We start from the raw sequence: 15,648 nt of genomic DNA, 5'->3' as shown, positions 1-15,648 counted from the left end.
TATGTATTATTTTTCATTATGTAATAGATCTATGTCTTAATTGTTTAATTCACTAATATTTTTTACCTAACTAATTTAATATCATACTCTCAAGTCTTTGTACCTTTCAATTTAGTTTTTATATAATAATTTTTATATTTATTTTTAAAAAAATCATTTGTTTTTTTATATTAATATATTTAACATTCATATTTTTATATTAATAATAACTTACGTAGTTATGTTTTGGTAATCACATTATGTACTTTAGATATTATTTTCTTGTAAAAAATATTAATTTTTCTTCTAAATTTACGTTGTTAAAAGAAAAATTTTATAAAGATATCTTATATCTTGTATTCTATAAGGGTACTGTGTCTTTCAAATATTTAATAATTTATAATTTATTTTTAACTTTTTTAAAATTTTTGAAAGAATGAATTTTAATTAATAAGATATATGATAATTTTTAGCTAAACACGCTATAAATTATTGGTATTTTATAATTTATAATGTACTATTGATATTGTTATATTTTCTTTATGTAATTATCATATTAAAAATAAAATTGTGGAAAAAAATTATAATTATATGTATCTTAATAAATCTGTTAAAAAACTAACTCCAAGAACTATATGTTAATTATTTTTATAGATTAACAAATTTTTTTAAAAATTGGCACCTCCATATTAAAATCTCTGGATCCGTCCCTGCTAGCAATATTAGAATCTATTTATTTTTTGTAATGTTATAAGAGGGAGTGTATTGAATTTTTTTTTCATTGGACATTTTTAAGATGTCAGGTATATTTACGGATACTGAGATGAATGAGCAATACCAGGAGGACGATGACATTAACCAACAAGAAGAGCTAGTTTGTGACCAAGATATGATGGATGAACAGAATGAATTCGAACAAGATTTCGGAGATGAATTTACTGAGGGAGCGTATTTTTTGAAGCTGATCAGTCAGAAGATATCCTTGAAGCTGCTTATGCGGTTAACTCCGTGCAAGACATTACAACTTTGAATTTTAGTGAAAATTTTGAGGAGGAGATTGTAAATATCACTTTTCTACTTTGCAGCTTGCATTTGATTTTTATCTGAAGTACTTAAAGTCGAAGGGCTTTAGTGCAAGGAAGAGCAAGACCTTCAAGAATAGTATTGGCGAGATTTACAAACAAAAGTTTGTATGTCATAGGCAAGGATTCAGGGAGGAGAAATATTACACGATGGAAAAAAGGAAGAAGGAGCCTAGATTGGAAACAAGAACTGGGTGTGAAGCCCGAATGGATGTTAAATTTGTACCAGAAAATGGAAGGTGGCATATCTTTTATTTCTCTGACGAACACAACCATGATCTATTGGATACACAATTCAGTGCTATGTTGCCTGTCCACAGAAAAATGTCAGAGGCAGATATTATGCAAATGATGAACATGCTAAAGTCCGAGATTAGCACTTCACAGATATTTGGTCTTCTAGCTAATCAAGCAGGCGGGTATGAATTTGTTGGCTATAGTCCTAGAGATATGTACAATGAGATTACTCGGCAAAGGCGTCAAATTCCTGGTGATGCGGCACGTGTGTTGAAGAAGTTGGAGGATATGCGGTTGAAGGATCCACAATTATATTTCAAATCATGTCAAGATTCAAGAGGTTTGTTACGTAACTTGTTCTGGTCTGATGGGATTAGCCAACTAGACTACCAACTCTTCGGGGATGTTATTGCTTTTGATGCTATATACAAGAAGAACAAGTATAGTTGTCCATTAGTCATATTCAACGGGGTTAACCACCACAAGCAAACAATTGTTTTTACTGCTGCGTTAATTGTGGACGAAACTACTGATACATATATTTGGCTCCTGCATCAGCTCATGTTTGCAATGAAGGGTAAGACCCCGACCTCAATAATAACTGATGGGGCCATGACGATTAGCAATGCAGTAAGAGATGTATTTCCCGAAGTCAGACATAGATTATGCGCTTGGCACCTTATTCGAAATGCAACTAGCAATGCTGAAAATCCATCGTTTATATCTAAATTCAGAAAAATCATGTTGGGAGATTACGAGATTCCTGTGTTTAAGCATAAGTGGGTTCAACTTATTGAAGAATTTGGAGTTGAGGATAAGTCGTGGGTGAATAACATGTATGAAGAGAAGCATATGTGGGCTACTGCATATATAAAAGAAAAATTCTTTGCTGGCTTTAGAACTACCTCAAGATGTGAAGGTTTACACTCAGTTGTGGTAAGGTATGTGGGGTCGCGGTATGATTTGACAAGTTTTGTAGAGCATTTTCAAAGGTGTGTTGCACACTTGCGCTTTAAAGAATTTAATGCTGATTATGAATCTACATGTGGGGTGCCCGTCATGCAGACTTGTATAGAGCTGCTAGAGAGATTTGCTGCTGAGTTATACACAAATGAGATATTTTTATTGTTTCGGCCATTTCTCTCTAGAGTTGGATCAATGCGGGTGCTAAACATAGAGAATAACGATGATTGCATAAAGTACATTGTGTGTAATCATGGGAGGCCCGAATTTTTGTGGACTGTTGAATTTTGTCAAGAAGAAATGATCTTCATGTGTACCTGTTTAAGAATGGAGTCATTTGGAATTCTCTGCGAACATATTGTGAAAGTTCTGGTTGACAGAGACATTTGTGAGATTTTTCGGTTATTGCTATTGGATAAATGGACAAAAAAGGTGAAACCAGCACTCAATGATCCAAGTGGGTTCTCCAGGGATGCTGTTGTTATTAGTCGTTAAAGTGCCTTGATGGAATTTTCTAAACAATTGGCTGCTGTTGCTGCTAAAGTACTAGAGAGATATGAAGAGACACGTGACATAATTATGGGATTGTACTCATTTTACAAGGCTGCAAACGAATGCACTAATCAACCTCAGTCAGGTGTAGCTAAAAGTAGCAATTCATATGTGCATCAACCCAATATAGGCTCAGGACAACCATCTAAGAAGAGGCGGCAACGTTGTAGTGTTTGTCAAATGGAAGGACATAAGAAGACAACATGTCCTTGGCAAAAGGACATTGACAACAACGTTATAGAAGATGAAGCTAATGGTTCGAATGATGGCGACATGTATACTAAACCGACGGCTGAGTTAGATAGTGATAATTAGCAACCTCCATAAACTTAATATTTTTGTGTAGAGAACCAGTTTCATATTTGTATTTATTTATTTTTTCTCACTATATTAATGAAATTTTATATATTCTTCCAATAGTCGTGCTTATGCTTTTTAGATGAAATAATTGTCAAATAAATATGGGTTAGCGAAAAAGGGTAAAAAACCGGAGTTGAACCGGCATTTAACTGGTAAACCGGTAAAAAACCAGACGGTTTTTTAGTGAGTTTCCAGTTTAAATTACCCCACCAACGGCGTCGTTTAATGGGCTGGAAAAAAAAGCAATGTCATGAAAATCAGTTCGAATAAGCCGGACTGACCGGTCGAACCATAAATCGTTAATAAATACGATTCGAACAGACAGCAAAACCGACAAATTTAAAAATTAGAATTGAACCGCCGAACCAGCTGGGAGCCGGTTGGTTAAACCGAACCGTGACCCGGTCGGTTTTCGAAATTGGCTAGCTTTACACTGCGTTTTGCATGCTGAAGAAAGGGGAATGAACCCTAGTCTCACACAGACCCACTCGCACCTCTCATCTCGAGCCTCCAAAGTCCACTCTCACCCCTCTCTTTCAGTTCTGACGTCTCCAGTCTCCACGTCGAGCCTCTGGCGTAACTTCCATCCAGCCCTGCCCGTGGAGCCACCACCACTGTCTCACAGCCACGCTCCATCGCCAAGTTAGCCCTCGAAAATCGCAGCCACCACCAGCGCCACTTTTCGTCACTGAGTTAGGTACCGCCGGCGCCAGCTCTGTTCAACCTTGCCACCCCTTCAGCCACCTCTTGCCAACCACTGTCCCTGTCCCCGCCAACTCTGCATTTTTCCAGACTTCCAGCTTCTAACCCTAGGTATGAATTTTGATTTTCGTAATAATAATTGTTGAAGCATTGATTAATTTTTGAAGGATGATTAATTGAATAATTTTTTATAATTATTGTTAGTTCAGTTATGTTCAAGCCTGTTCGAAGGTTACTTTGAAGTTTCGTGAAATGTGAACTGTGAACTGTGAACTGCGATTTGGGTAATTCAACAGGTTAAAAATAAACTTGCTGTTTAGTAATATTTTCTACGATTGTTAATGCTTTGTTTGTGTACTATTTCTTCTCTGCTTAATCCCTCACATTCTCCCTTTCGTTCTTCTTTTTCAGACTTTCAAGCACAGAAATGGCGGAAGAAACAAGCATGGTCGCGGCCATGTCAAATTCATCCACTGTTCCAATTGCGGCAAGTGCTGCCCTAAGGTACTCTCTTTCTTTCTCCATTCAGATTTGTTTCTCACTCCTCTTAGGTTAATTTTTTCTTTAATGAAATTCACAGGACAAATCAATCAAGCGGTTCCTTGTGAGGAACATTGTTGAGCAAGCTGCAGTTCGTGATGTTCAGGAAGCCTGTGTCTATGAGCGTAATTCTTCTTTCACATAATCTATCTATCTCTGTTTATCAAGATTTGTGTTCTTTTGTTGCTAAATTATTTTGAATTTATGTATTTCTATTGTTATGGTTTGTTGGTTGTAGAATACACTCTTTCGAAGCTGTACGTGAAAATGCAATATTGTATTTCTTTTGAGGGTGCATTTTTGCACCGATAGGAGGAACCACGAGCCGCCACAGCGCTTTGCCAGGCATAGAGTATGCTTCTTTTTCCATTCTTTTAACTTTTCCACGATCTGTTACTTATTGATTCTATTGAGCGCAAATTGTTTTGGATTATCTTTAGCTATGTTGATACACATTTTGTTCCGAAAATGTAGAGTATTGCAGTGCTTGGATAACTAGTTGGAACTTGATATTAATGGAAAGAATTGAGGCTGATACTAATCTCCTCTTTTCATACATAGAACGGTTGTAGAGACCGGAGTGCTACTCTTTCATATTCATTTGAAGAAATCTCATTTCTTCAAATTGTAATTTACGCAAATCATAGTTCTAGATCTTGCAATTGCATATCTAGAACTTGATATTAATGGAAAGAATTGAGGCTGATCCTAATCCACTAAGAATTGCGTCCCATCCGTCTTTAGTTTTAGCTATATTCAGATCTTAGAACTGTGATGTCAATTTTGCATTCTTATAACATTTTCTTCTTGAGCATGTGAATGTGATTGACTGCATAAATGAATGGGACTCCAAACTTTCAGTCGTCTTTAGGGTAATTGGTTATGCATTCTCTCTTTTGGATAAATGATAATATATTCTACGTATTTGAATAGACTTGTGACTTTTGTGCCTAGGAATTGTAAGTGATGGTTAATCAATTTTATATGTCTTTTATGTACCATTTACTGATTTTTTGATGATTGTATTTGTTTCTCATTTTAAAGGATGAAGCACCAAGGCCCAGTCAGCCTAGTTAAGCACCTCGTCCTGCTGGTGGAGTAGAAGCTGCCCCTCGATATATTGGAGGCTGAGAATGCAGAGCACAACGTGAAAGTAACATTCTTAGAGCTTTACAATGAGGAAATAACGGATCGTGTGGCTCCTGAGGAAACTGTAAAATTTGTAGATGATAAGTCTAAAAGTCCTATCGTTCTAATGGAGGATTGGAAAGGGGGCTTCCATTGTTACTCTAGGTAGAATTGATTAAAAATTTGTAACATATATACTTCACATATGTCTTAGCAATATATGAACAGATTATTAAAATGTCGTGATATATATTGCATGGTATTTTTTTTCTAGTCAAGATTCAACAGAGAGGTCAAATCTTGAACAAATGAAAAGAACAAAATAGAATGAAAACAAATAAAAAGTTCTAGAATATTTTTTACATAAATTAATTATATAAAATAAAATATAATTCACAAGACATAATATTTGTATGGCATTGTTGCTGAAATAATAAATGAAAATGACATTACTTCATCATAAAAATATGAGTTTTTTAAATTAAAATATCTCTATAGTGCATAAAAATAGAGAAAAATTTTAAAAGCCACGAAGCAATAAATTTTGTCCCATGATAAACTAAATTCTGTTGTTTAGCTAATTGTTCCAAAGTAACTCTATAATGTCGTGACCCTAAATCAAACTCAATCAGCGGCATTACCTCCTCACCCTCTTCATCAGGTTCAGGAACAACATAATTTAAAGTACTATAAACAGCCTCAACCAAGTGTGGGTAATAATCATCCTTAGTTTGTACAAAATCAGACAAGTGCTGTGTTTGCAAAACATTCCAGACCAAGTTATAATGTCTATCATGAATGAACTCGGCTGTTATGTACCTGGGAGGAACAATTGCCCTTGACTCGAACTTCTCCACATAGTTGTTCAGTGCCCTCGGAGACGGCAGCCACCTTGCCATGTAATGTGATGAAGCAACTAGTCTGGTGGAAGCAGAGCTTTCTCCCTCAACCTTAACTCTTTTGGCGTTCTTAGTTCTGGCCATTTTGGGGATATTGATTTGGTGGGTTTTGTAAGGATTTGGATGAGGATTAATAATATGCATGTAGTTTGGAGTGAATGTTGGTGAGATTGAAGAAGAAGAAGAGAGAAGCTTTTTGGATTTTAGAGAGAGGAGAGAGGTGCAGAAATGGTGTTATGATGTTTTAAAACAGGGAGAGAGTGAATACGCATGGTTTGGGTTTAATAGATAGCCAACTTCAAATTTCAATCGATTGGATTACATTACCAATCGATTGAATGCAGGAAAAAATACATTTACATCACTTCCCAATCGATTGAATTCTCGTACTAATCGATTGAATTGGAAGTCACATACAAACTTTAATTGATTGGGTAACACAACCAATCGATTGAATTGTGAGACCTCAAGTTGCTTTGAAGCTTTCAATCGATTGGGTAGCACAAACAATCGATTGAATTCGGCAAATCCATATTGTTTTGATGACTTCAATCGATTGGTAACACAACCAATCGATTGAATTGTGAGACCTCAGGTTGTTTTGAAGCATTCAATCGATTGGGTAGTATAAGCAATCGATTGAATTATTAAAAACTCACATTTTCGTCATGGTTCAATCGATTGGATAATATGACCAATCGATTGATTTTTGCAAAAACCATGCTGCCTTGCAATTTTCAATCGATTGTTTTGATAATCCAATCGATTGATTTTCAAATAAACACGATTTCACAGCCCTGGACGAACGTTACGGATCAAATATAATCTTTTAATCGATTGAAATAGTCAAAAAATTTATTACGATCAATGGAAGATCTAATTCGTTCTTTTTTTATTTTTGATTGTTAATAAACATAATAGATTAATGATAAAATAATAATTTATAAAATAAAAAATAGTTTTTATAATTAAATAAAAATTATTGGGTTAATTTATAATTAAAATTAGAAAAGAACTACTTAACCATTATTTAAAAAACTTAAAAAACATATTTTATTCTGGAACTATTTAATGGTCCAAACTTTCTGAAACCGTCGAATCTTTTGCCATTTTATTGTTTATATTAACGTTTAAAAATTGTCCTACTAACATCGGTCAAATTTGTAAAATTTAAAAATTAAATAAAGATAATTAAAATTTTATAGACTAAATTAAACTCGTGTGCAAGTTTGAGGACCAAATTAAACTATTAACTCACATTTTTTTTCCTACCCAAAAAAAAAATCATAAAAATCCCCTCTTTCTAAAGTTGGAACCCTACGTTACACAAAATCCGACATTCCCAATTATCAGTCCTTCAGAGTTCAGATCTATAAAACAATCCCAAAAATGTCTTTCAAAACCACCGCCAGTTACGGTGCTACAACCACGCTCACTCCTACTCAACCCTCCCCCAGTCCCTCCAACCTCACGTTCATTTCACGCGCCAAGGAAGCCACCACCATAAACCCAACCCTCGCCACTGCCGCCGCCGCGACAGCCACAATCTCCAACACCGCCGCAACGACGCGCCCATGGCGGGAGCTTCTAGACCCTTCCGCACTCTCCCGACCTTACTCTTACTCCGACGCGATGCTCCGCGTTCGTCGCAACCTCTCCTACTTCCGCGTCAACTACACCGCAGTGATGCTCCTGGTCCTCTTCCTCAGCCTCCTATGGCACCCATTCTCCATGATCGTCCTTCTCCTCCTCCTTGTCGCCTGGTACTTCCTCTACTTCTCTCGTGACAGACCGCTCTCTGTACTCGGCACCGTTCTTGACGATACAACAGTTCTCTGCACCCTCGCGCTTGTGACGGTTGTGATGCTTGTGTCCACTCACGTTGGGAACAACGTGTTGGTGGCGCTCATTGTTGGCGTTGTGGTGGTTGGGATCCACGCGGCGTTTAGGGTTACTGAGGATTTGTTTCTTGACGAAGAGAATGCGGCAGAAGGCGGGTTGCTCTCTGTCGTTGGTACCCAACAGCATCTCAGAACGGATTATACCAGAATTTGATTGCAATTGAGTCCTCAAAGTTTGATTTTCTTCCCCCCTTTTTTTTATTTATTTCTTCCCTGAATATTGTAAGGTAAAATGATTGGTTTCAATAGAGGAGAGGTTACAATTGAAAAAAAATTGGAGTGTGAGAATTTCTGAAACTTCAAGATATTCTGTGTGTTGTTTAGTTAATTAACTGTTTTTAACATACTTTTAACTGAACTACAGTAGTTTCATGCTACCACCTTGAATCTTTTGTTCAATAAGGATGGAAAGTAGGGCTGTTGTTAATGGCGGTGTCTGTAGCGATTAACAGAAAAGATCCATTGAAAATTTCAATGAATGATTTATCTATTATTTTACTTGTTCAATTTTATTTTATTTTATTTTTTAAAATTTTTCGGCAAGATCCTAGTTCTTTTTCTGTATTCAATTAGAGCCCGAAAGCCAGGATATAAACTCGTTTCGATGATTTAGTGGGTTATCTTTTCAATCTACTTTGTCATTGAAGTTCATTCCATAGTTACATGAATTTACCATTTAGGTGTACCAATTTGTGCACCAATTTACATTTCATCTGTTTACTGGAATACAGTAAGTATATTTTCACATAAATTTTTAGTGGCATACTGCATATCTGTTCTCGTACTGGGATGTATTGCTTTCCATGTAACTATGGACCTCATTCAGACGAAAGTTGTAGGTATTTCTGTGTTAGTTCTGATTGTATTTTTTTTTTCCCTTATGCTATACACTGTTAACCAGATTGGTGATTATTGTAGAGCCATTTATTTATCACTTCTTTTTGGGGTTTTTTATAAAGAGAGTGAATTTTAATCATTGCTGCGAGTTGCTGGTAAAGTGACGAAGAGATAGACAGGGTGGAATCTGAAAATGGAGAATTTTGAAAAGAAGGTTCTCAGAATATTATAAGGAAGTTTACTAAAGGCGAATTCCAAAACATGGTTTGGTAGATGATTGTAAGTGGAATAGTGTGTTTGTGGATGAAATGATTAGAAGCACATGTCTAACAGAATTAGAAATTAGAGCTTTGCTACCATCTGGTTCTCTCGTGTGTAGGCAAGAGAAGTCCAGTGCAGTCATTTAATGGTATTGAGCCAGTATTGAGTGAGTATTGGTGAGAAGGTTTTTAATAGCATGCCCAACAATCCCCAAAATTCCAAAATAGAGTAAGAATTCAAATGCATTCAATATATAGAAAACATTCTCTTGTTTAGAAATTAGGATGATGTTTAGCAGGATTGATTAAGAGGATCTATCATTTTCTTGAGTGCACTGTTCTAATAACCGGACCGAACTGGTCGGTTTGACTATATTAATCTAAATTTTGCCATCAAATTGGTTCGATTCATGGTAATAACTTATCCGTAGTAAACTGGTCAAACAATTAGTTAATCGGTTGAACCGATTTGGCTTTTTTTTATCAATTAACCGATTTAAAATAACAAAATACAAAAAGTTATTTTTTCTAAAAAATTATATATTTTATATATAAATATTATTTAATTATATCCGATTTAATACCGATTGAATTTTTTAATTTTTAAACTTTTAGTTTTATTGGTTCGGTATTTAGAACCTTAGTGAGATGTCTTGACTCTTCGTAGTTTTCACTAATTTACTTACTCAAATTCAAAATTTACTATATTAGTCTCCGAAGTTTATCTCTGAGCTCCATATTGATCTTTGGACTTTTTTTAGTACTGAGTTGGCAAATGAAGTATTGAATCGACTCTAACTTGCCACGTTAAACACATGGCTGAGCAACATCATTTCGTTTTGACTTAAATAAGGCAAAAATGAGAAGACGAAGAGGAGTTTATATAATATGCAAATCGTTTTATCTCTTATTATTCTCCAAAATGACAGCGTTTTTGTCTTATTTATGTTCTAAAACGAAACAATGTCATTTGGCCATGTATCTATCATAGGAAGTCAAAATTAGCACATTATTTTGTTCATTGACTCAATGCCAAAAAAGGTCCAAGAACCAATATGATGTCAGGAACTGAACTTTGGAGATTAATTTAATAAATTTTGAATTTGAGATATTAAAATAGTGAAAATCGTGAATCTCAAAGACTACTATAGAGATTTAGTCCAATAAAATTTCACCATTTAGATGGGAAATAAGAGCTTAATTGGAGATGGCTCTATTTTCTTTTTAGTCCCTTCATATTGGACTCAGGTATTTGTTATTTTGGTGGTATATCCCTTCAACTTGCATGCTTTGGTCTTTACAGACCCTAATGTAATTTATTTTTTTCATCTAATGAAAATTATATTCAGATAAAAGAGAAAGTTACTCTAATTATGTACACTTTTTTTTTTTTATCCCTGGACGGATTGTAATGATGTACTTTACGTTTGGTTGTTTAATTGATGCATAACTAACAAAAATGTAACGCATATGCATTTTTTGCCAGTTTATAAGATATTGGGATAAGTCCGATGTCCAAGAATGTGTCTGGTTTGGGATAAAATTTTTATGACTCACCGCTATCCTATATCGAACTTACTAAGTCATCAACTCATTGCTATACCAGTCACATTGTCCATCTTAGAGGTACTAACGATACTTGGTAGTTAATATTGGTATTATTGTCCTTGGACAACTATTATTTTGGCAGTTTCGATCTTTCCTTTCGGCTGTTAGGTCTCTTCATCACATTTTAGAGTACTGCTTTTCTTTTTTTTCCAATTTAATTCTTCGCAATATCGTATGATAGGGCATATTTTTGGGCACACGTATCATGTGTTTATTTGCTATTGAAATTTCTCAACCTGGAGCATTGTTATTAAGAACAACTTTCATTACTTAATCATATTATGTCTATACAAAAAATAAAAAATAAAAAAATATAGAATATAAATATTGGTGGGTTATTCTTGGCTTTAGGTGATAATATTCTCTTTTAAATCTTCCCGACCTCAAGAACGTACATGGTTTTGGGTTTTATGAAGGTCTTTAATTTTAGTTGAATAAATTATAAAAAAAGAGAATGAGATGATGCAATCTGATTAAAAGGCAGTCCAGTGCATAAGCATCTTGCATTAACGTAAGATTAAAAAAAAAATTGCTCATTGAGAGAGTATAATATAAGCAGTTTAACTTGATAATTACAATATTGGCTATTTTCACCAGATGTTAAAAAAAAAATATTCCACTTACGATCCTAATAAAGATACATGAACATGAAATATAACTTGTTTATTATGTCTTAATGCAAAGTTATTAAAAATAAGGGAATTAGCTGGCGTTTGGAAGTAGAGACTAAAAATAGAGACTAGGACTGATCCTGGAAGACTAAAACTTAGAATTATATTTAGTAACTAGAGACTCGAAATAAAAATTTCAGTCTCAAGACACAATCTAATTCCTTTAGTATCTCTAGAAAGTAGAATCGCAAGGAATTAAAATTTTTTGGGACAAAGACTTAAACTTTAATAATATTTATTTTTTAAATTATCCTCATTCAACTTTTCAAATTCCAAATCTAGTACCATCTTTCCTTTTCCAACAAGTTAGTGAGACATCTCAGTCCTGCACATTTTACACCAAGCACAATATAAGACATAATTTAATTCTATATATTCTACACCAAACACAGTACAAAAATTTAAGTTAATCTTAGTCTCCGTCTCTCAAGCTCTTTTCCAAATGCAACCTTAGTAACAATAGATTTAAGTACTTTGTACAAGGTCCCAACTGTCCCACGTTCAAATTTGATTGTTAACGGCGTACATAGAAGTAAGGTAAGTTACTATTTTTAATCATGAAAAATTTAGTGCAAACAATTCTAACAATGAAAAATATAAAATATATATCCATCAAAGATTGGAATAATTAGACAAAACTAACCCAATTTTTTGATAGTTATCGTGTTAATGGAAGAGTTCAAGTCCAATTGTTGAACATATCAATCAACTGAATTACTGAAATGAAATGGCAACTTATATTTGTCTGAAAAACGTACCAGTCAATGCTCAACACACAATTTTTTTATTTTATTTTATTTTTTCAAATGACATCCACTTCTATCTCAACAAGATTTAAGAGTAATGCAACTAAAACACATGCTGCTATCGCTGTTACTTATCCAAAGTGACAGATTTTTTATAGTCATAATTAACAAAGGTCATTAAAGATTTTCTTTAGGATAAACTAGGGAAGATAATGCAAGAGAATAATGAAACCAAAGACATGCAGAAAAGGAGGTCCATTTCCACTAGAGTTCAAGCAAGAAAACACTCTAAACATGAAATGGAATAAAACATGGCACAAGAAGAAGGCTACTAATCCTCCTCGAGATTGATCGAATCCTTGAGCTTCCCATACAAAAAAAATTCAATCGGAAGAGGGATTGGATCTATTAGAATTCTATGTGAACCTTGGAAAAGGAATCATAGCAATTCATTTTAAAACTCTCTTTTCACAATGAGTTTGGTCTTGATCCAAAGTTGATACATGACATATAATCACTTTGAAATTAGGATCTTATGAGTTGTGTGGCTTTGGATTAGAGATTGTTCTTCATCTCTTTGCATGAGCATTGGATCAAGGAATTAGCATTTGATCATGAATGAGAAATTGAGTAAACAAGGAATTGGAGCTCAATTACATATGATGCGCCATAGATCTAAACATTGCATGCAAAAGGGAGGAGAGAAGTTCATTAATTCAGGAAGATTCAAGCATCTCTAATCATTAAATGAACCTCACCCATTAGCATTTCCTTACTTCATTCTATTCCCCTTCGTGATTGTGATTCTTTTACATTTCCTTTACAATTCCGCAATTTAATTTCCTTGTCATTTATTCTTCAGCAATTTACTTTCATGCACTTTCAATTCCCAGTCATTTACCTTCCGCCCCTTTACATTTTCAGTCACTTAAATTTTTGTTGCTATAATTCACCAAATTCTCATTATCTTGCTTGTTCAACTAGAATAATCAATAGATTAAGGTTGCTTAATCAATCAATCCTCGTGGGATCGACCTCACTCTAAGCGAGTTATTACTTTATTACGACCCGGTATACTTGCCGGTGGAATATTGAATTGTCAATTTTCATATCAGTTCAACCATCTGAGCAACCACAAATTGTTTCTCTCCTTCAAGCTTTGTTAGTTTCTGGCTTGTCACCTCTTTTATATTTTCTATCCTATTCTCGACTTTATGCTTTGGCACATGTGCAAAGACCTCACCTATTTGAAACCGAACGACATCTTCATCTGTGAGAATCAACTCATTGCTCGCATCTTCCAAATTATCATTTGTTTCCTGTAGAAGAAATCATCCCGTTGCATTTGTATCACAACATCAAAAACATGCCAACCAGGGTCTTGCCTTTGCAAGAAGGTTGTATGGCTACAAAAATCAAACTAGGACAGGACTTGCAGAATAGAGGAGTTTATAAGATTGTATCACAACCAGTCGTCCACATACTTAATTTTAGAGGATATATATTGTAATAAGATTGAATATATTTTTCCTCTCTACCTTTTCATGTAATCTAATCGATTACTCTGGACTCTGTTGCTCTCAGTTTTGCATATTGGACAAACCGGCATGTTAGCCCACTGTTAATGAGTTTGAGAGGTAGGCAAAATGTCAAACCATTTTTCTTTCTTCTCTTTTTTCAATTAGATGCCTAGTTCTCCATAAAACTCATCACTAATGTATTCTTTGCAAGAGTGTACATTATCTAAGGATAGTATTGAATGTCATATTGATACTGATCAATCCAGCTAGGTTTCGTATCTACTACGTCACTCATAACATTCTTGCCAAATGAAAACCAACACACTCGCAAGTAAACTGCGTTTTGCCCATAATTACACTCTAGCAGTACCCTTAGATGTTCCATTTTGGTTGAGTAAAAAACTATCTGGCCGAGGAAATATCAGGTTACCGACATACTGGTTCTTACTTTGGGCAGATTGATCAAGTAGAAGAATCTTTTAGGAATACAATTATTAGTCATTGGGGGACCACTTTTGTGAGCAAATTAATCAATCTTTAAAGATCAAAATGATGGTTTATTCTGTGAGGTCCTAGTTCATAACTTATTATAGTGATGACTAAAACCCCACCTTGTAACTAAACAAGTAAATTAATGCATATTCGATGATTTCTTTTGTTCTTTCAGTCCATTTCTACCATCAAGTTATAAACTATAAGGATGCATTTGAGTGCTTATTCTACTCATATACTAACAACTAAACTCAAATCGGAGCTAAATAAACAAAAATACAAAAGAAAAATGAAAAAAAAAATATGGTTACCTTGGCGATTTTGAACTCATCCTCGAGCTTATGAAAGCGATTGTTCAATCTTCCGAACTTATTGATGTTTTGCTGGTCCTCCCATGTCACTTCCATGTCGGATCCTCCTCCCTTCAACGACGAAAAATGGAATATCATAAACTAGGAGGGAAAATAATAGAAAGAAGATTGCAATTCAAAGTAACATTGATTTGAAGCTGGGGATTTTTTATTACTTGTTGCATGCTATTGACTCAATTTAGGGTTTCCTGATTCCAATCACAGTATCATTTTCAGTCATAGTTATTAGAACTGAACCGATAATTAACTCGGTTATACGACCATTTCACCAGGTTACTGGTCCAATCGGTGAGTTAGACTCACCTGGTTCATCCGATCATAATTAACTAAAAATATAAAATTATAAAAATAAAAGCAAAGCAAAGCTTCTTGGTAGAGTATATATATTCAAGTTGATGTACATTTTGCATAAATTAACAGTAAACTTATCTAATACAACATTTTGAGTATATTTGTCATTTTAAAATGAAATATTCAAATGCTTTTAAAGTAACACAACTCATCAAATGTAGGAAAAATTGGTCTTACTATGGATACCAACAGAGGACTTGAAACAATCATTTTAAATATCCTTCTAAATTTAAGTTTGAGAATGCTTATTAGATCCAACTGAGTTGCAGGCTCAAAATGCAATTTTCCCATGTTGCTTAATTCCAAATTTTACACTAAAACAATGTTTCATAATGAAGTGCAAAATGTAATCACAGAACTCCTATAGAATTCAGAGTTTTGTTTATATTCAGGCCTAAAAACGATTTCATCTACAATAGAATCCACCAAAGGATTCTGCATAGTATATT

General features: G+C 34.4%; 2 protein-coding genes and 2 pseudogenes across 2 annotated transcripts; 3 read left to right on the top strand and 1 right to left on the bottom strand.

Annotated features, from left to right (window-relative positions):
* Positions 1–871: 871 nt before the first annotated feature.
* LOC107615585 (protein FAR1-RELATED SEQUENCE 5-like) lies at positions 872–2,756 on the top strand (annotated as a pseudogene).
* A 9-nt stretch (positions 2,757–2,765) lies between these two features.
* Positions 2,766–5,546, top strand: LOC148545253 (small ribosomal subunit protein eS26x-like; annotated as a pseudogene).
* Positions 5,547–7,738: 2,192 nt separating this feature from the next.
* On the top strand, positions 7,739–8,836 carry LOC107616552 (PRA1 family protein F2). Its single transcript, XM_016318504.3, has one exon. The coding sequence runs from the start codon at positions 7,832–7,834 to the stop codon at positions 8,495–8,497; it is 666 nt and encodes a 221-aa protein (XP_016173990.1). The 5' UTR covers positions 7,739–7,831; the 3' UTR covers positions 8,498–8,836.
* A 3,960-nt stretch (positions 8,837–12,796) lies between these two features.
* LOC107619116 (putative prefoldin subunit 4) lies at positions 12,797–15,012 on the bottom strand. Its single transcript, XM_088500346.1, has 4 exons — positions 15,004–15,012; positions 14,789–14,899; positions 13,577–13,784; positions 12,797–12,849 (listed from the first exon to the last, which is right to left on the bottom strand). Exons 1-4 carry the CDS (start codon positions 15,010–15,012, stop codon positions 12,797–12,799), a joined length of 381 nt encoding a protein of 126 aa, XP_088356472.1.
* Positions 15,013–15,648: the final 636 nt, after the last annotated feature.

This window comes from Arachis ipaensis, chromosome B9 (assembly GCF_059453495.1).
Source record: "Arachis ipaensis isolate K30076 ecotype BB chromosome B9, ASM5945349v1, whole genome shotgun sequence".
In the NCBI taxonomy this organism is placed as follows: domain Eukaryota; kingdom Viridiplantae; phylum Streptophyta; class Magnoliopsida; order Fabales; family Fabaceae; genus Arachis; species Arachis ipaensis.
The sequence above is the reverse complement of the archived record's forward strand: the minus strand, read 5'-3'. Positions and strand labels throughout refer to the sequence as shown.

Bases quoted from the DNA above. Each gene is read 5' to 3' on its own strand.
- LOC107616552 (XM_016318504.3), top strand. From the start codon at position 7,832: ATGTCTTTCAAAACCACCGCCAGTTACGGTGCTACAACCACGCTCACT.
- LOC107619116 (XM_088500346.1), bottom strand. The intron at 13,785-14,788 runs GTAACCATATTT...TTTCTTCTACAG, and splicing joins ATGAGTTCAAAATCGCCAAG to GAAACAAATGATAATTTGGA. The intron at 12,850-13,576 runs TATGAAAATTGA...CTCTTCCGATTG, and splicing joins TGCTCAGATGGTTGAACTGA to AATTTTTTTTGTATGGGAAG.